This window comes from Podarcis pityusensis (genome assembly GCF_964106645.2).
Source record: "Podarcis pityusensis genome assembly, chromosome: 2".
Taxonomy (NCBI): Eukaryota; Metazoa; Chordata; class Lepidosauria; order Squamata; family Lacertidae; genus Podarcis; species Podarcis pityusensis.
Genome location: NC_138029.1, coordinates 49,812,842 through 49,833,103, shown reverse-complemented (window position 1 = coordinate 49,833,103; position 20,262 = coordinate 49,812,842). Strand labels below are relative to the sequence as shown.

Below are 20,262 nucleotides of genomic sequence, written 5' to 3'. Positions count from 1 at the left end.
GGTGATGTTATAAAATTGTGCAATGCAAGTCAGGCTGATGATAGATTAGTGTGATCAAAGTGCTCAAATGATAGATCGCACAAAAAGGTGCCAATGGTGTAGTCTGCAGCTTGGCACTGTTTATAGAGCACAGTTTGCAATGCCCTAACAATATTTAATTTCCTTAAGAAGACTCATAATGACCACCTATCCCTCTTGAAAGTATCCAGCAGCAATCAGGACCACAAAAGTGCATCCAACTCCTTTCTTCTGGATCACTGCTACAACCTCCCACCAAACAAGCCATCTGACTGTCACCAACAGTAAAAAAAAGAATAATCTAGTTTAGGTCAGGATATATTCCCAGCCTCCTTGACTGTTAAGCGTACTGTAACTATACAGGTTCACTTATACCAGATGTGGGGAACCTTTGGCCCTCCAGATGTTGCTGAATTACAACTCCCAACATCCTTGGCCTTGCCTGCTAGGGCTGATGCTAGGAGTTAGCGTTCAGCAACACCTGACATGTTCCATTAAGCAAATGTATCTTCCACCACTTACCAAGATGAGTGTCACATCTTGCAAGAAAACCACATCTTTTTCTTTCATGGACATTGATACTTTAAGGGACACATACTGTCCAGAAAACATACGTCTAATATGAAATTGACAGTTTGTACTTCAGAATTATAATGAGACTACTCATCTATAACAACGTACACTTTTCATATCAAGAAGTTCAGGTGATGCTTTTTCATCTGCAAAGACCACACTGCTTCTCTTTGCTCTCTTCCTGCACTTTCTCAGCTTAACTTCAGGCAGGGGGCTTGTCAGGCGTACATTCTCATCTGACACTGACTTGGTAGCCTTGGGAGACAGGACTTCCAGTTCAAAGCTGTGGATAGAAATTGAGGCAAAGCACTTTTAATTATTATGCCCATAGCACTGCTCCTATACTGAAAGATGATTCTATGCAGCATTGCAGGCCCATTGTGCAAGACAGCTCGGGATTTCCTCAGGTGGGTATATGCATGAAGCTGATGGAGGAGAATAGAAGATGAGGGTCAGAGCAGGTTTATTGGGGAAAGTGCCTTTATGTAGTCTTTTTTTTTGTAGTGGCACAAATGCAGCTGAAAGGAAATGGATGGAACAAGAAGTGACAACAAAGCAATAAACAGCAGGTGAACTCAGAAGATTCTCGCAGAGGTAAGGTACTGGAAGTTGTGGCGAAGAGTTCAGGGCATGGCTAAAATAAGTTTGAATCTCATGCTAGGGCAGGCTTCCCCAAACTTGGCCCTCCAGCTGTTTTGGGACTACAACTCCCATCATCCCTAGCTAACAGGACCAGTGGTCAAGGATGATGGGAATTGTAGTGGAGGGCCGAGTCTGGGGATGCCTGTGCTAGGGTGAGAGAGGGCAGCTTGGGACCACAAACAAAACACTTGAAACGTCTGCTCTAAATACTTCTGGGGGTAAGAAAAACAAACTGCATATAAATAGGTAACAATGGTACAGCAATTCTTTGTTATGATTTGCAATTTATTTATATACTGATTGTATGCCCAAATGGCTTCTAAGCAGTTTACAACTATAAAACCAATCCATGGTTAAAATGCATGCAAAATTAAAATATCCTTAGTTAACATATCCAAGAAAACAATAAGAATTAAAAGAGTTAAAAGAATATTTGAAATACAGTTAAAACAATAAAATCACTAGTGTTTTTTTTATAATTCTAGGCTTTATTTCTTCACTGTCTATTGGTGATGTAGCAACTCCAGGATAGTTCATTTGCTGAATGTATTAATTAACAGAACATCTTTGGCATCATCATAATTAGGGGACCTTCCTATGTTACTTTGGAGGACAATGGTGCCCAATTAGAAGTTACCACATTATCTTAAAATACGTAGACAGATAATCCAGGAAGGCAAAACTCATGTTTTAAAAACAGTGTGTTTTCAAGCTCTCATGTTTTCTCTGTGAATAAAGCACACATATTTTCATTTGCCTAATGCATATTTTTGTGGCAATGACTCCTGAAATCACTGTAAGTAGCAAGTAGTGCTGGAATGAGAATTAGTAAGTCTTCAAAGGTTCACCAGCGATCTATGTAGTCAGATTGCCATTGCAAATTTCAAAAGTAGCTTTTAGTATTGAAATGGGTTTCCCTAAGAAATATAAAAGATTAAAAAACCTTTCTCAGCTGAGTCATCACATGCTGTATTTCCTCAGGATTCTTACTGTCTGGGCTAAGCCATCGCATGCTAGTTCAGAATTCAGTGGACAGAATCTTAACAGGGACCAGGCAGTCTGAACATATAAAAGCAACTCCGGTCTGGCTGCACTGGTTTCCACTGTGTTTCTGGGCCCAGTTCAAAGTACCGGTTTTGATCTATAATAATAATTTTGTTATTTGTACCCTGCCCATTTGACTGGGTTCCCCAAGCCACTCTGGGCGTCTTCCAGCATAAAATACAAAAACATAATATGCAGATTTGGAACCGCAGTGCCTTTCAGAGAATTGCTTCCATTCCCTCTTTACTCCTAAGCATTTGTTTGTTAATTTTGTCTCCTGCTACTTGATTTTTGATTGTTTGCTAGCTTGTTGTTTTAGATCATCATCATTATGCTGATGTACTTGGGGAATGGTTGGGAGCTAGTATACGATTACTATTATGCTCTAGTGTAATTTTTAAAAATTCTCTGTAGTATTATTAAGTTGCTTTGATAACTTTGTTGTATAACGTGACATTGTAATAGGAAGATGAAGGAGAAGGAAGGAAGAGGAGAAGGATAAGGAGAAAACTCCTGCCATATCTGTATGGAGCGGTCAGTAAAAACTCACCTTTCTGCAGTAGTCTTGCTTGGTGTACCACAGTCTGAATTCATAGAGGACAGGGAAATAATAGACATCTGACGATATGATCGCAGCATAGATGTTGGCCGACCAACTCGCCTATCATCAAAATCCGGCTGAATAGGAAAATAAGGTAGTTAATGTTCCCTGGTAGAAAGGGAGATCGGTATTTACCATGAGGTAGAACAGATAAAACTCAAATACCTCAGCAAGGCATTTAACCCTCAATTTTGTTTTCCTTTGATTTAATCCCATTTGTAAAGTTTGCAAATTAAGTGGAAAATAAACAGTGTGTTGTTGGAAGATAATAGCGGAAAACATGTATTGAAGACATAAAGGTAGCTCAACTTGGAGCTCAGCAAGGTTCAGTGATGGCATACTAACCTAATACACCCTTTCCCTGCATCTTGTTCTTTTTTTCTAACCTTGGTGTTTCTACTGTAACTGGTTTAGAGAGTTAATGTTTAGACTTCAGTTGTTCAAGGAGAAACTCTGTATACTGGCACTACACCCTATTTTTGAAAAATGAACCAGACAGCATGCAAGGGTCTCTATTTTTCTTTCTAACCAACCTTGAAAATGTAAAGGAGGTGGCTACAGTAAACTTGCAAGTTGCACTTGTTTCACTTAAGCAATCACAACCTTATACAGGTGGTGATGGAAATAAATTAATAAATGGAGAGCAGAAAAAAACCCACCATTCCATGCTCTCCATATATTTATTTTTCCTCCCACCTGCACACCCAGTGGAGTTTCCTTGCTTACCAGGCTTTGGGAAGGCAGCACAAGGGCTTTGACAGCATCCTAGAGTCCTTGCTCCACTTTCCCAAAGCCCAGTAAGCATGACTGTGCCTTCCTTACTGGCCTCCATGAAGGAAGTGCAAGGGCTCTGGGAGCATCCCAGAGGCAGGCAAGGAAGATGCAGTCATGCTCACTGGGGCCTGGGAAGCTGCTGGGGCCCTTCCATGACCTTCCCAGACCCCAATAAGCAGCCTCCCTTTGAGGGGGCAGTTCCAAGCATTCCTGACTTTGCATGATTTTGCCTTTGTACTTAAAATAATTCCTGCTGGCTGAGGACTTTCTTCATTCACCCACAGATCAGCCTGAGAAAGGCTGCCTAGCAGCTCAGTGTGTCCAGGAAAGATCAAGTCTCCGGGGTTAGTGCAATCCATGACTAACTGAGCTGTATTTTGAACTTAGATCACCCCCTTGATTTTCAGCTCACATTATCGAAGAAGCAGAAATTTCTTCAGTTACCTAGCATTAAGGCAGAGAAGCTATTCTCAATATGTACATGGTGTAAAAACCTGCCACCTCCCTGAGTTTAATACTTGAAAGTCAGGGCCTTAAAAAAAAACAGATTTCAGAGATATTATGAAGCCTCTATGGAAATTGGTATGTAATCTCATACTTCAGGCTCCATTCTGACGCTGTCTCATTTCACTCAGAGAGCCACCTCCGGCAAGAAACTCAGGAAAGCCATTTAGAGCTCCCAAGTTTATTTTCAAATACATTTTACATTTTATATGTAGTGGGAATTGCTTCTCATCTGGTGAACCCCAGGTTCAGAGAGAAGACACAATCACACAGCTGCATTTCACAGGTAAAGAGAACACACCAGCCAGCCAAAGAGATGATAAAACCAGAAGGGGTCTGCTCTTTGAATTCATTGGCTTTTATATGTATTGGAATATATATTAAATATTGGCATCCCCCAAGCATATTAATTTATGTGGAACGTATTCAGAAGTGATGAAATAATTCATTTTGCAACATATACTTGAAGGAAATTACTTTTCATTTTTGCATTGATATGCATGCGAAATTTCAGCTCAAGTTGGAACCCAGAATAGGCTGGGAGATGTTCAAATCTAAAGGGAGTGAAGAAACCACACTAGTAGTTTGCTTTATGTTTAAAGCACTAGAGCCAGGCTACTATCTTATCCATGTGCTTTATGTCAGGTTGTGCATGTCAGACTCTGGGAACTTCCCCATGGTTTGCTAAAGCCCAGGTTAAATTAACTGATCTTGCAATGAGACCCAAATCAGCAATCGGGATCTATTTATACCAAGCTCCCAGTGAGAACAGCTTAGGCGAAGTGCAAATGTAGCCGGGAGAACCTGGATGCATTTTAGCTGACCTGAAAGTGACAAGGACTGTTCACCCAAGCTGACACTGGCTCTAGTCATTCATAATGCAAAAATATGCTTCAGTGCTGCCATGTGGACAATACTGAAAAAGCCTGAGCAATGTGTCAGGTTTGTGCACCCCCCACTCCTCCCCATTTATGGTTGGGAGGAAGACTTTAGCAGATTGTAATTTTGCTATTACTGAATCCCATCTTATTCTGGCTTTCAAACAGGGGTCCGGTCCAAAGTTTGTTTAAAGGCAACTATGGATTCTGAAGCTAGTTTATTAAGTGAATATAAGGGAAGTTAATAAACTTCCATTCATGCACAGAAAGTAGACAAATAGCCATAATTTGCATTATTTGGGACTTAGGCCATGTAATTTCCCCCAAGGAATAAGCTTAAAAATTCACCACCTAGAAAGCCTTTCTTCAGTAAAACCAAATCCGATCATTACAACCTGCAAGGGCAGTGTGTTCCAGGCAAGAGCAGATATTCTCTTCCATATACATCAACCCTCTCATTCCTAATGCTATCAAACATTTCATCTAATTATTCGGCTATTTAGTTGGCTGTGCTCCAAGAGCTGTCAGAAACACATAGTGGCTAATTCTATTGCACAGCCTTTTTATACAACCATTTTAGCCTCAGCTAATGCATTTATCTTTTATTATAGAGGTTGCTTCAGAAGCAGATTCAGCAAACAGCTGGAATCTTCCAAGAACCAGGACCCCTGGATATTCAGTCTGGATCAAAGCTCTAAGCTATTAAAAATTACAGACAGAGGAGAGGAAAGGAAGCAGGGACTCTAGGTCTTAGCCGGCAAACTTTCATAGGGTTTTTAATTCAGCTCCCTAACTACATGGAATAGCTTTCACATAAACAGAAGGATCTTGGCTTTCCGCTAGGGGAAGCCTAGTACCCCAGAAGTGGATCTGGCTGCCGGATGAAAGCCGCAGTGCCTTCAGATCACAGGCTGCACCTTACAGTCCGATGGTCACTGATTCCTTCCCCATCCCCCTTCAAGCAGCTAAAATAAAAGTAAAAATAGAGAAGTAAAAGCTGGGGATCTTACCAGTTCTCTGACACCATATTGTTTCTCCACTTTGACCTTTAAGTGCCTGAAACACTCCTCCATACGCTCATGGAAAGGACGAAGGCTATCTGAAACCCTCCTCTCATGGATCTTAATTCCAGCTCCAAGAAATGGAATCTGGGAAGGAACAGCAGGAAGAAGTTTAGCCACGTTATCTCCCTGATCTGCAGAATGTGTAAAAAAAATCCTGCCACAATATAGCCAAGAATTGTAATATATTTGCCGACTGACTTTTCTTTACCTCCTTGGAAACATTTAACAGCAGTTTGGCATCTTATTGTAAACTGAAGACAATTCTAAATAATAAGAGGTAGGTGATGCAGCAATACAACGGTGAGCACATTTACAAAGCTAAGTAGGATCCAGATTGGATGGGAAACCGTGTGTTGAGATTTTTGTATTGCAGGAGGTTGGACTAGATGACCCTTGGGGTCCTTTCCAACTCTGCAGTTCTATGATTCTGTGTGTTTCCTAAGGAAGATCACAGACAAGTAGAGGTTTAGATAGAGGGAGGCTTTATTACATTTCGTGTAGTTTTAATACACATAATGAGAGCAAGGACTCAAAAGCGTTTAGGCTCTGAACATAATGTGCCAGGGCACGCTTAATCAGTCCAGATTAGTAACTGGAAAAATATGCTGCAGCAGACCACCATTTCACTTTATCCTGTGCTGCTGCCTTCTAGTGTACTGGGTTAGTTGAAGCCAGCCCTATGCAAACAATATTTAGACATCTAAATGAAGGAAAGACGCCATTCCTTATGCCTGAGATTAAAATTTTTCTTGTATACACTTACAGCACCCACAGAATAAACACTCTGAGTAACTATCACAGCAAAGAGCATTTTTCTTGTTGATTCACAAAGGAAGGAAGAAACTGACAATTATTGGTGCTTACCCGGGAACAGGCTGGCAGCAATAAACATTTAGCTCATGAAAAGGAAACTTTGCCATCACGCTGCATCCCTCATGTAGTTTTGTTGCAACATTAAATAATTGACAAGAACATAAAAATGAAAGTGATATTTCCAGGATATCTGATTGCTCTCAGTTTTCCCATGCCCTCATGCTGTAGCTGCTAATAACAAGGGAACCAATGAGGGCTATTTCTCCCCAAAGTCTGAGCAGAAGCTATGCTCTTTCTATGACATTGCCTAGCATCCCTCTCTAAAGTCCTGCAAGGTAAGTTTTAAATTCAATATTTCTCTTTTTCAAAATAACAAAGCATTTTGAGATAAAGGAGAAATATCAGATATTTAACTTTATGCATGGAGGGCCCTTTGATATATGCACATAACAACTGCTTGCATAGTCCTCTTCCTCTATAACCCCATGAAATCAGTGTGGAACCCACACATGCAAAATCATGCATATATGGCTTTCCTCAGAGTCCCATGTGCACTGGAAGTTTCTGAATTAGTTAATCTTTTTTATGACACAAAACCTTCTTTTCTGTGTTTGCCATTAGCAGCTGGCCTCTTCCCTTTATCTTTTATTTCAAGAATATAGGCAAAAGTGTAACATCAGCCATATTAGAATCTACTATGCCACCTTGCTGAATCAGAGCTATGCTATTGAAAAGTGAAGGATCACTTCAGAGGTCATTTTTAAAATCCTGCTAACTGACTCATAGGAGGTTTGGGATGATTTTAGCTTTTTACCTGCTCTTCTCTGCAATCTACTCAATTGTTTTTGACAAGGGTCAGTGCACCATTCCACATCCCATAAACAATTTTTAAGCAACTCCTCAAAATAAAAATTAGTCCATTTTGTATGTAGGACACAAAATGGCACTTTGCTTCTACAAAAGGAAAAATACAAATGTAAAAAACAGACTGTCGTCAATCAGCCCAGGACATATTTCTATTGGAAATCAGAATACAGTGGTACCTTGGTTTAAGAACAGCTTAGTTTATGAACAACTTGGATTAAGAACGCTGCAAACCTGGAAGTAGGTGTTTTGGTTTGTGAACTTTGCCTTGGAAGCAGAACATGTTTCACTTCCTGTTGCGTGTGTTCCATTTGTAAATTGAGTCCCCCGCTGCTATGAGAAAGCACGCCTTGGTTTAAGAATGCTTTGGTTTAAGAATGGACTTCTGGAACAGATTAATTTCGTAAACCAAGGTACCACTGTACTTTTTAATGGTTCCCACTGAATACTTGCTATGGAAATAGTACAACTATTTACTGTTGCTGGTTCCTCAGCTATAGTCCATTTTCCTACCCTTGCAGGGTCAGTATGGGATTTACCGTATATTTCCTATCTTCTTGTAGGACGTTAACACTCCACTGAGTTTTCACAAAAGTGTATAATACTGCGCCCGACCGCTTGGCTAAACTGGCATATTGATATTAAATGGAAAGAGCATTTTATTTGTTCCATTATTTGTATGTGGTTGTAGCAAAAACTTCTGAAAGATCTCAAGCTTGGTGCACTTTGATCTCCTACCCACACCTATACCTGCCTAAGATTACTGCCTAGCACTTGATCTGTACACACATATTTTAAAACAATAGGATAGTTTCCTTTCCTGTATGTTATAAGGTAGGAGCAAGTTAATGGAACTTCATGGATCCTGAATCTAGATGTTTAACTCCTAAAATGCTTTGAAATTAGCCAGTAAAAGCCAGTCAGTCTTCGGATGAAAGTGGTCACTTTTGACTATTTTCATTTCTCCTTGTTTTGTGAGATATTTCACAGCAATAACATATACTTCAGACCAAAGGGAAAGAAACTTTAAGTTCTATAGAAATCAATGGAACAAGTTAGCAATGACAAATGTAATTTCCACTGATTTCAATGAAATGTAAACAAGAGTAAGATCCTTTGAATTGGGTCCACTGGTTTTTCCACAATCCTATGACATTAGATCAGGGGTTAGCATATTTTGGGCCAAGAAAGTCCAGAATATGTCAACTCAACTTCATGATGAGGCTGCTCTTTCATCCCAACTAACACTTTTAAAGAATTTTTTATTATTATTAAAAGCCTTTATGAAAAGCTCCTTCTCAGTAATATTAGTTACATACTGCAGAGCCAGTCACTTTTATTCCCTACTTTGTTACAAATATATATTAAGAGAAAACATGTGCATATTATACAAGTAAAATCACATTATGCTGCTCCACTAGAAACAAGATCAATAAATGAAGAGGCAGGGAGGAAAGAAGAAAAAGCTTCAGAGAATTGTGCCCAGCATTGTATTACCTGCCAAGCAATCAAATCTTTAAGTCTGTTTAGTTTCTCTTGATCCTCAGGGTGGTCCCTGATGTACTCATCAGTGAAGAAAGCCTGCAAGCAGAAAACAGATCATTCCGTCTTTCTTCCTCACATTAGAACAAGCAATGATATCTCCAAGGTTGTGTTGTTGATATAATAAATCAAAGCATTATTTTAATTTTAAAAGCAATATTCAAAACCTTACCTTCTCATATTTAGCAAACCCTCCCATGACGGCTGGATCAACAATTCCATTCAGAAGCATGGACAGAGGGTTAATTGGAAGGTTCTCATCACTTTGGTATTGATTAACCATGGCCAGAATCTTCTCATTGGTCATAGACATTGTTTCAATAGCATTTTCCAGGGGGCTAATGGTAGTCTTTGGGGAAATAAATCAAGAATATCATTTGTGTAATCTGAAATTGTACTACCTATCTATTAAATAGATGTGCTTCAATAAATCTTGAGTGAATTCTGCATTCAAAATGCAGGGTCAACTCTGAAACATGTTTTAAAATACATCAGAATGGCCAATATCAAGAAGGAGGGAGGGAACCCAACCCTTGTTAAGTACTAAGAATGAATTTCCTGGTAACATAGTGTGTTGTTGTTGTTGTTTAGATTTATATAATGCCCTTCATCACAAGATCTCAGAGTGGTTCACAGGATAAAAATACAAGGTAAAAACACAAGGAAATAGTTAAAACAAAAACAACAAAGCAATAACCCCCCTCCCATAAACACATTTAAAAGGCTTTAGAATATTAATCAGCTATATAAAGCAAAAATACAAAATAAAAATTAAAAATAAAAATTAACATATAACATAACACTTAAGAACAATTTAAAACAACTCTCCCCCCCCAATAAACAACACCCACCCAAGTTAAAATCCCATCCCCATTAATACCATATTTTTAGCACAAGGGGACTGGCCATGTCCTTGTTCCACCCCCAAAGGGACAACACCATTTGGTGTCTCCCCTTCGGCTTTCCATTGAAATAGTGCTGAGTGTATTTAATGTGTATTTTTGCGAGTTAAACTGTATTAACCCTAATCAGAATTCAAATACACACCTGTGACATAGCAATAACTTCAAACCAACGCAGGATTCCAGGGAGCTTGTAAGCAGTAACAAAGGATGTTCTCTCAATCCACATAGACTGTTAAAAGACACACAGAGGGAATAGGGAGTAGTGAAACCATAATGTTAAGACATTAAGGGTACTGGAACAAAAATGTAAATAATAGCAGGAAGCTGCTCCCCTCCTTGCCCCACATCAGCATTGTAACAGCAATAAAAATGCAAACATAAAGGAGGCGTCTTTCTAAATCCAATTTTAAACTAGGCCACTGTTATGCAAGCTGTAAACATAAAGGGAGAGTCAAGCACCGAAAAAGAAACAGAGTAATGGAGTAAATAACATACTGGATTCTGAACCAAGATTATCTGGAGCAAAAAATTCATTGTATGTCATGACCAACAAATCATTTATTACTTTATCTGCCCTGGATATTACCAGTATACCCACCAGGAATAGTGGAAATATGTTCTCTTTGGCAGCAGCATTCTATGTAGTCAGGAGGAAATGCCTGTTTGTTTCCTTCTCAGGCCCAATTGTGATTAAATTTATCTCCCCAAATAGCAGGTGAGGCCCAAGGAACCAATCGTTTTAGTAGACCAGATTCACTTGGCTCTAATGGTGCTATTGAGGCACCCTACTCTTGTCCCATTTGTACACTGATTCCAATTTTTCTGCTGGTAACACAGCCTGCAGTTCAGCCGGGGCCTTCGCCACACATCGCCTCTGCACAACTAATGCATGCAATCTTGGTCATTCTGAAAACATAACTGGAAAAAAAAAATACTTACAGCAAATTCATTTTCAGGGTCAACAGACCCTTTTCTGACTGGCCTTGAGTAGTGGAATCTTTGCACATGGTTACACTTGTAAAAGCTGAAAGAAAAGAAGTATTACAAAACTCTTCAACTGCATGTTTGCTTTACGTTCTATTGAATGTGCAATTAAAATAATTAAATGAATTTTTTTTTGTTACAGCACAGTTAACTCACTGCAGGCAGCTCTGGTCCATATTGCAAAGGTAACATTGGAGTGAGGACTCAAAGGCTGGCAGTTTTGGGGTGCAGGGAGGAGAGAAGACAGGAAAATGGGGTGGGAAGGGGACTTGCATTAACTAACAGAGTGATTTGGCACAAAGGGGAAAGTGAAATGATGACACTTGTTAAAAGTATTATACGGAAACCAAAAAAATGCCAACATTTTCTAAGGTCAAAAAACAAGTCTATCCAATGATTCTGAATGGCAATTTGCTGAAATCTCACTCTGCAGATGCTGCTGTTTCCTGTTGCCAATCTATCAATCCTTTCTACGCCACCTTTTTTTATGGACAGACATAAAGCACTATGTTTTATGGTGAGCTGTAAATGACCTGGTGAAGCAGATGATATTTTCCTTGTTGATACATGTGATATTTCAACCACTTTGCAGACATAACAAGATCACCTCTTGTGACAATTCCACTTACAGTGCGGAAATCTAGACACTCAAAAGCATGAAGCCATAAAACAATTCTGGTTTGCAAAGGGTAGGCAAGCCTTGAAGGAAAAAAATCTTACTGAAAGTGATGCCAGAGCACCAGAATCCATGTTATTTAATGATGCTCCCTGCCCTATATAATCACAATTAAATCCAACTGCTTTAAGGGTCAACAAGGAACAGTCATAGCTACATGAAAATGAACAAAATTGTTCTTGTATCTTTAGAATATTGTCTTACCAAAATTAACTTTTTATTTTCTGTTCATTTCTGTTCTAAAAATCTCATATGTAATAATGCTACTCACAATTGGTTTCTGAAAACCTCCCTCTAAGTGACAGCAAATGTATTAGCGTAGGGATGTTCCTATTCCCCCCCCCCCAAATCGTTATATTATCTATTTTTAATATTGTCCAAATGTTTCTCTCTCTTTGTGTGTGTGTGTGTATTGTGCCTATTATGATTTTAGAATACTATAGTGGCTGTAAAATACATGCAAGTTAATGTAATGGGTGCTGTTTCCTACCATTGGACTTAAAGAACAATACATGCAGCTGTTTTCTATTTCTACTGGATATTTTACAGCTATTCTTTGACTCCTTGTTGTGTACCCACGTTTCCATTCAACCCTGTCATCAGCAAAACAAAGAGAAGGGGAGAAATGTAGGCTATGATATCTTTTCTACTTTGATTTTCCACAAAGGTTTTCAGAATTAAACATGGATAACTATTAATAAGAAGTGTATGCTTCTTATTAATTTGTTGCCATTCCGTCAGTCAGCCACATAGAAGACAAAAGTAGGGAAGGCGGACACAGTTAAGCACACATGAACCAAACTGAGTAGATAATTGATGCCCTCCGGCCCAGTACTATCTACTTTGACTGTCTTCATGGCAAATATATCTCCAGGGCTCTTTCCTAATACCTAAGATCGGGTTGAACTAGAGAGTCTAAAATTTGAATTTGAGAACTCATGCTTCACTGAGTGAGGAGCTCTGGACTGTAAGCTGGCAAACTTGTCTGCCCAGAAGATGTTGGATTGCATATATCATTTAATCATCATCATCATCCCTTTATTCCCAATGCGTTTCACTCTCTTAATCATGATGGCTGGAAAACTCACCTTCTTAAACATGTTTCTGAAGTCAGGATAGTGATATCTGTTTCAGATCCAGCTGTCTTAGTTTAATTATAAAAGTCTATCTCTAGAAAATAAGGCAATCCTAATATGTCTGCTCAGAAGTAAGCCGCACCAAGATCAATGGTAAAAACAACCAACAAGTCATGTGGTGCCTTAAAAACTAACCAATTTATTATGGTATAATCTTTTTGTGGACTGCGATCCACCATCAGCTACATGAAGCGTGTCCTTGAGTTCCAGTGGAAAACTCACAGGCCAGTTTCCCAGAATGGCACTAACAGTGTATAAGAGGAAGGCTTGGGGGAACTCCAGGGCTCACAAAAGTACAAATCTAAGGCAGGAGATAGGCTCAAAACTGCTCAAGGAGGGCCAAGCAGGATCAGTGTGCATGGAATACAGACTGACTTGGGGGAGGGCAGAAATGGAAAACCGGGCGCAAAGGCATGGCTGGCTGGCATCCTAAACAAGAGTACTCTACTGTGCAACATTTCGTTGCAGGTTCTGAATGTATAACTCCAAACAGTATGAGATGCTGAATATATAATACTGAATTGCCAGAATCTTTGGCTAGAAGTGACACAGTGATACAGTCATTGTTTATGAGCTAAGACAGGAAAAGGTAATGGAGCATCAAGAGGAGTGAAAGACATTTAACTGGCAGCAGGAAGTGCACAAAAGCAACATCCATGCAGACCTAGTATTAGAGGGGCTTGAAGAACGGGTAACCAGATGGACCATGTCTGTTCCAGACATCATCACCATCATCACCATTTATTATTTGTACCCCAACCATCTGGCTGGGTTTCTCCAGCCACTCTGGGCGGCTTCCAACAGAGATTAAATATACATTAAAACATCAGTCCTTAAAAACTTCTCTAAACTTCAGATGTCTTCTAAACGTCAGGTAGTTGTTTATCTCTTTGACATCTGATGGGAGGGCGTTCCACAGGGTGGGCGCCACTACCGAGAAAGCCCTCTGCCTGGTTCCCTGTAACCTCACTTCTCGCAGCGAAGGAACCGGCAGAAGGCCCTCGCCGCTGGATCTTGGTGTCTGTGTAGAACGATGGGGGTGAAGACGCTCCTTCAGGTATACTGGGCCGAAAATAGGAAGTCAAAGGGACAGACAGTAGAAGTTTCTGAGCCCAGAGTGTGCAAAAGAGGAGAAAAAGACAAAGAGGCACCTGTGTAAGTCTAGAAGGTGACTCAAATGGGAGCAGAGAGCTATGATCACCATCAGAACTATTTTCATAGCTATGGAGAAGGAAGATGATGGAAGGGAAAGAAGGCATCATTGTACAGATGTTGTTGCCCATGAGGCGCATGGTCATTTGGGTGACTGCTATGATCTTAAACAGCAAACTGCGCCTTCTGCTCCCTCCATTCAAACTGTACCCAACAGTTTGACCAGAACTCAGAGGCGTACTTAGGCTCCCTTGTACCCTTGGCATGGAGCTGTATCTGTGTCCCCTTGTGCCTTGTGCCCTTGGCAATGAGATATATTGCCCCCCCCTCAATTCCTTGCACCTTTGGCTAGGAGCTGTATTGGCACCTCTGAAGCCAGGAGAGACCCTGGACCAGAAACTCAAAAAGCTTGCTTTCCTCCTCTGCGATGGTCCATGCTAGTAATGGGATTTCTCCCCTGAGGTGCCCAGAATAGTCTGCGTGCCTTGCCAGGCCACCCAGAGCAGCGGAGGAGCTGCCCAGGGAATGTGGACAGGTGGGCGGGCTCCTAGCCACTCTGAGCCAGAGTGTAGTGGAGTGATTTTTGCACCCCTCTGGGCCTGCGCCTTTGGCAGGGGCCAACTCATTATTTTGAATAATGGATACATATCCACTTAAGAACTCGCAGGCCTTTAAAAAGAAGATTTCGTTGGTAATGGAATGAACTGCTTATGACCTGGTCTGGTAAAGATGACACTGTAAAACACACACACTCCTCTAATTACTTTTGTGTGGTTACCAGTTTACTGGACCAGAGCTATTTACTGGACCACATTAGCAGCAAGAGGGAAGGCTTGTTCTTCCCAAACAGCTTGGCTTCCGAACAAATTGGCTCCCGAATGTCATAAACCCGGAAGTAAGTGTCCTGGTTTGCAAATGTTTTTGGGAAGCCAAACATCCGTTTCGGCTGTCAGCATTGTCTCCGGGGCCAATTGGAAGCCGCACCTTGGTTTGCAAATGTTTTGGAAGTCTAATGGACTTCCAGAATGGATTGAGTTCAGGAACCAAGGTACTACTGTAATTATTTCTACCCAGCAAACAATAGGAAGGAGATCACAATGGATGAAGTCTTTAGGTAGAGAAATGAATCTTAGACACTGATGAGGAAACAACAGAAAGATTTGACCATACCCTCAGTTACAAAATATAGTAATGAGGGGGGTCAAAGCCCTATTCAGGTGCTCTTGTTGAATATATGTTGAATAGCCACACCCGCTAGCCCTGTGATGAGGAACCTTTTCCAGACAGCAGGTCAGATTCTGGCTTGCCCCACCTATCTGCCAGTCACCTAGCCTTTGTACGTGGAAACTTCACATATACAGCTATACATGGTAAAGAATCCCAAACCACTGAGGTTCTGGGTCATGAGGAAGCTGTACAGACAAAGGACCTATTTCTACAGACTGTTCTTTGAACAAAGAAACTGGCATGCAAAGGCTTGGTGCATCCCTGCTACTCACTCCCACATTGACCAGTAGGGACAAAGAACATCTGAATAAGGCTAAACATTCAATATGACATGTCAAGTAAAAAAAGGAGAAAGAAGTATTAGTAGGGAGAAGTGTGGCTTGAAAGATTAGGAGTTGCAGCTCCCCCAAAGCAGCCAATAAATTATCCCAGGGTGCTAGGAGAATGCATTAGGGTGGGCAGAGATGGGAAAGTGGGCAGGGATCCTACATCTTTAATAATTGTGTATAAGAGGACATTTTAGCAGGTACATTTTGCCTTTGCATCTGGCCACTCTTGAGCACATTCACTGATGTTGGCTTTATTGTGAGCTAATTTCCCTCCCAAGTTAGCACCGTGATATACCTGCCATCCTCCCATTACAGCACAAATGATCAGAAGAAACAAAAGCTCAAAAGGTTCCATCTAATAGATTATGGCTATTGCATTACATTTGAATTATCATTCTCTTCAATCAGCTGCTTTTGGCAGCATTAGCTAGATTGGTGGTTCAGTGTCAGGTTTCCCGCTTAATGACTAGGGTGGGGATGGGGAAATAAACATAGCAGTGGCAACATGACAGATGGAAGGACAGATACAAAGACTTATGCAGTGCATCATTTCAAGGTGTCCCTTATTAGGGTAGCAATTTGTGTGTCTCATGGTAGAAGAGTCTTTAAATTAGCTAACAGATACAACTGGGAAGTGCCTTATGCTGCCAATTTTAAAAGTTACTTATATAAGGAGGATCTCTTTGGAGTTAACATTTGATGAACTAAACATGTTATTTATTGACTGGTATTTAAGTCTGTATGTGAAGCAAAAAAAACCTGGTTCTCTATATGTTGTTGGGCTCCATGGCTGTGACAGGGTAGGGTTCAAACATTTGACCCAAGGGGGGGAAACCCGGTCCAGTAGTCCATATTGTAAGCAGAGAGCACTTGCTTACACACATCCTGTTCTGAGTCCACGGTATTTTGCATTTTAATCCTTTTAATCCTTCATGCAAGGGCTATAAAAAATTAGAACAAAGTGCATTTTGTAGGTCCTGTTGATACTCTCTGCTGAAATGGAAAAGAGAGTGCCTCAGACTTCTATATCCTGACCTGGGTCTGACTCTGAATCTGTTATGAGTCAGGGGAAGAGGCTGAGGGTTTTACACAGCAGCATTACCTAGTGTGGTGGTTGTGGATCTGTACGTAAGTATGTTTACTTCAAAGATCAAAAGAACTGTATATAGTAGATAGTAGTGTTTCGATTTGTCATGTGTCTGGAGACAGTAAATACTTTGTTACTGTGAACTGTATGGGAGAGGAATCTGGAACAGGCTGTTCCATTGGGAGCAGGAAATCTCTGAAGACTCTGCTAGGGCTCTGCATACTCTGCTGATACATCATCCTGGTTGAGGTGTGGTGGACTACCAAATGACACCCACAAGTCACCAACACAGTTGTGTGCTGATAACAGGTCCTACTAGCCTCCTTTTGCTGCTCACCACCTTCGAGTTCTGCTTAGAAGGTGTCCTTTGCACTCTTTTTTCTGTACAGTCCTCTCCCTTGCCAGCACCCTCTGAACCTCTCTTGCCAAGGGCACCCAGAGAAGTGCCCTAGATGATTCTCTTGCTGTCTGAGTAGGTTCACATTGGAAGAGGCGTTCCAACAAATACTGCGATCCTGAATGGTATAAAGATTAAAGCTCCTCATGTTATGAAAGGCTACATTCCATCTGAAGTTTGGCTTGCCTTTTAGATTTCTAGCTGGTAGGGAAGCCAGACAGAAGATAACCCACTGACTATGCCACTCTAAAGCATTTTTATACAATCAGTTTCAACAAATACATAAACTCACGTGATAATCTGATCGGGAACTGGCTTATTTTTGAACTGAGGGTGTTCTTCCAAAACTGGTTGAACTGTGAAGCATTGTACATCTACGATCACACTGGTTAAGGACAAAAACATTACAGCATATTCTGCTAAGCTTTGTAAGCGGATATGAGTAGCTTGGAAACAAAAAACACGGAGTATTGGGGAGTTGACAGTAGTTGCCAAAGTAGACATTAATTAAAATTTAGGTTCAAAAATATTACATGACTTTCAATGTGTCTAAAATATATTGAGCCAACATGTCCTTCTTAAAGCGATTTAACCAACACTTTCAACTTAGCTTGGTAGCTAATTGGCAGCCAGTGAGTTTCTTTCAGCAGTAGCATAACGTGGTGGTGGTGAGCAGTTCAGCCTGCCCTAGTGAGTAGTTCAGCCTCTGCATTTTGCACTAAATTCAGCCTGTGGGCCAACCTCAAGAAACAGTGGTCAGGCTATCCTGGGCTGTAGATGCCTTATTAGTTGAATCTGGTAAGGTCACTGGGGCCACTGGTGACAAAGATTGAATCAGAAGTCTTTCAAAGGGCATATGACCCCAACCCAAGCAGGTAATCAATTAATTATCAAGACTAGGTCCTCTGTTTTGCCAGGGTCAGACTCAATTTATTGGTCCTCATTCTAGTCCACCACTAAGTACAGGCACTGGTCCAGGTGTTGCATGGTCTCCCCTGAATCAGATGTTACAGAGAAAAAGAGGTGGCACTGAGCACTGAGGACAAGATGGCACCCTGTGGTATTGCACAGCAAAAGTAACAAGGGCCCCCAAATAATCACCCAGTGCTATTATTTGAAACTGAACTTGGAGATACAATCAAAAGCATTTTAAAACAGTGCTGTCAAAACATCTCTCACTGACTCAGTTCACGAAGATGATGACGACGACGATTTTATTTGTCACCTGTCCATCTGACTGGCTTGCCCCAGCCACTCTGAGCAGCTCAATAGTATCAAAAACCACAGAGACACCAAATAAAAACATCAAGGTCACACTCTGCTTAACTGTCTCCTTATCCTTATCTTAAATTTATCCATCAGGGAGACCAAGGTTCATAGTAGGATCTGAACCAGGACTGAAATGAGTCAAGATAATCAGTTTCATCCAAGACTGCTTGCAAGTGTCCCACCATTCAGTCACTTTATGAATGACTAAAAAGGAAGCTTCCTACATTCCTACATCTTTGAGTGGAAAGCACTGCAGTATAATATAGAAATCAAACAAGGAACATTTGTTTGGTTACTAAAATTGTGTTTCAAAATTGCGCCCTACAGGTAGGAAATGTCTCTTTTTAAAAGGTGATTGTGTATGTGTGACAGCTTCCTTTCTCAGAATAGGAAGCCAGAAGAAAGGGAAGGTGAAGGGTGAATGGAAAACAAAAAGAGCTTGGTTCTTAAGTGCTTTTAGCTTGAGTGTTGGGCCTGAGAAATGGAGACACATGATATTTTGACAAGCTGTTATAAAACATTCCTATAAAAGACAGGCTTAAGGCTTTTAAAGCTTTCTAAGCCCTCCTTACAGTATGAACATGGTCTTGACAAATCATGATCCAAAAATACCACCCGATTGAATAAACAGTGTCATGCTTAGAAATAAAATCACCACAACCTTTCACTTCAAAAGAACAAATACAAATAATGCATTCAATGTTGCAACGTGCTGAGAAAATAGCTAAAGCGAGTGTATTGTGTTTCAATTTGCTGGAAGCCGTCCAGAGTGGCTGGGGGAACCCAGTCAGATGGGCGGCATATAAATAAATTTATTATTATTATTATTATTATTATTTATTATTATTATTATTATTAGCATTAAGAAAGCTCTGAACCAGGGTTGGGGAACTTGTGGCCCTCCAGCCTCCAGATGTTGGCCAAAGGTTAGGGATGATGGGATTTATAGTTCAACAACCTGTAGAGCAGGCTTCCTCAACCTCAGCCCTCCAGATGTTTTTGAGACTACAATTCCCATCATCCCTGATCACTGGTCCTGCTAGCTAGGGATCATGGGTGTTGTAGGCCAAAAACATCTGGAGGGCCAAGGTTGAGGAAGCCTGCTGTAGAGGGTGCTAGGTTACCCATCCCTGCTCTAAATGACTGTTTTTCCTTCAATGGGAGGGTGATGCTTTGCTCTACCTCTTGTTGTTCAGGGCATTCAGATAGGCATTTCTATGAGGCCATTCACATACTTCCTGATGTGTCCCAGTGACACTTTTGATTTTCCTCCCTGAGTGATAGACTCGATGGCAGCTGTTTTATGGCACTTTTTGTTTTAAATGTTTTCTATCTTATTTTACCAACCACTGTTGGAGTTAAGAGTGCCATTGTGGCAGAGGTTTAAAAATAAACAAAAAGGAATTACTGTGGTGCTAAAACTTGCATTGTCAGTATACAGCTTTGTACCTGAGGGTGATGGTGGTCTAATGAAGAAACAAACCGCTCTCTGACTTTGTGAATGATCCTTAAACACTCAATGGACTTAGGTGTGCCACTGTGGTCAAATTTTTATTATTTCTGTGACATATTCATAGAGCGGCATATACTGCTAACAAGAACTATGTGCAAAATTATTTTAAGTAGTTTCGTTGATGCATTTTGCAGTAGTGGACACAGTATTGACATGATGTACACCATGCTCTGTGTAAAGCCTGCCTGCACAAAGCACAACTGTGATATGACAGCTGTTCCATGTATGCCTTTAAACCATAACTGTTTATCATCCTGTCAACATCTCTTC

General features: G+C 40.6%; 1 protein-coding gene and 1 long non-coding RNA gene across 7 annotated transcripts in view; one reads left to right on the top strand and one right to left on the bottom strand.

The window, feature by feature from the left end:
- DOCK2 (dedicator of cytokinesis 2) overlaps positions 1 to 20,262 on the bottom strand; it is a 255,858-nt gene that overhangs the window by 6,445 nt on the left and 229,151 nt on the right. For both annotated transcript variants that reach the window (XM_080995208.1, XM_080995209.1), the window contains 8 exons: positions 17,503 to 17,584; positions 11,162 to 11,246; positions 10,365 to 10,451; positions 9,490 to 9,666; positions 9,273 to 9,356; positions 6,045 to 6,182; positions 2,828 to 2,955; positions 700 to 874 (listed from right to left, as the gene is read on the bottom strand). In XM_080995208.1, the coding sequence (XP_080851334.1) occupies positions 700 to 874; positions 2,828 to 2,955; positions 6,045 to 6,182; positions 9,273 to 9,356; positions 9,490 to 9,666; positions 10,365 to 10,451; positions 11,162 to 11,246; positions 17,503 to 17,584 (956 nt within the window). The remainder of the gene's footprint in view (positions 1 to 699; positions 875 to 2,827; positions 2,956 to 6,044; positions 6,183 to 9,272; positions 9,357 to 9,489; positions 9,667 to 10,364; positions 10,452 to 11,161; positions 11,247 to 17,502; positions 17,585 to 20,262) is intronic.
- LOC308471357 overlaps positions 1 to 20,262 on the top strand; it is a 65,416-nt gene that overhangs the window by 39,191 nt on the left and 5,963 nt on the right. Inside the window, exons 5-8 of one of the 5 annotated variants that reach the window (XR_013982896.1) lie at positions 1,096 to 1,185; positions 2,743 to 2,811; positions 4,372 to 4,442; positions 6,088 to 6,398. This is a non-coding gene — a long non-coding RNA (uncharacterized lncRNA). Of the gene's footprint in view, positions 1 to 1,095; positions 1,186 to 2,742; positions 2,812 to 3,936; positions 3,997 to 4,371; positions 4,443 to 5,645; positions 6,038 to 6,087; positions 6,399 to 20,262 lie in introns of those variants that run through there. The other 4 variants (XR_013982899.1, XR_013982900.1, XR_013982897.1 and 1 more) reach the window with 4 other exon arrangements.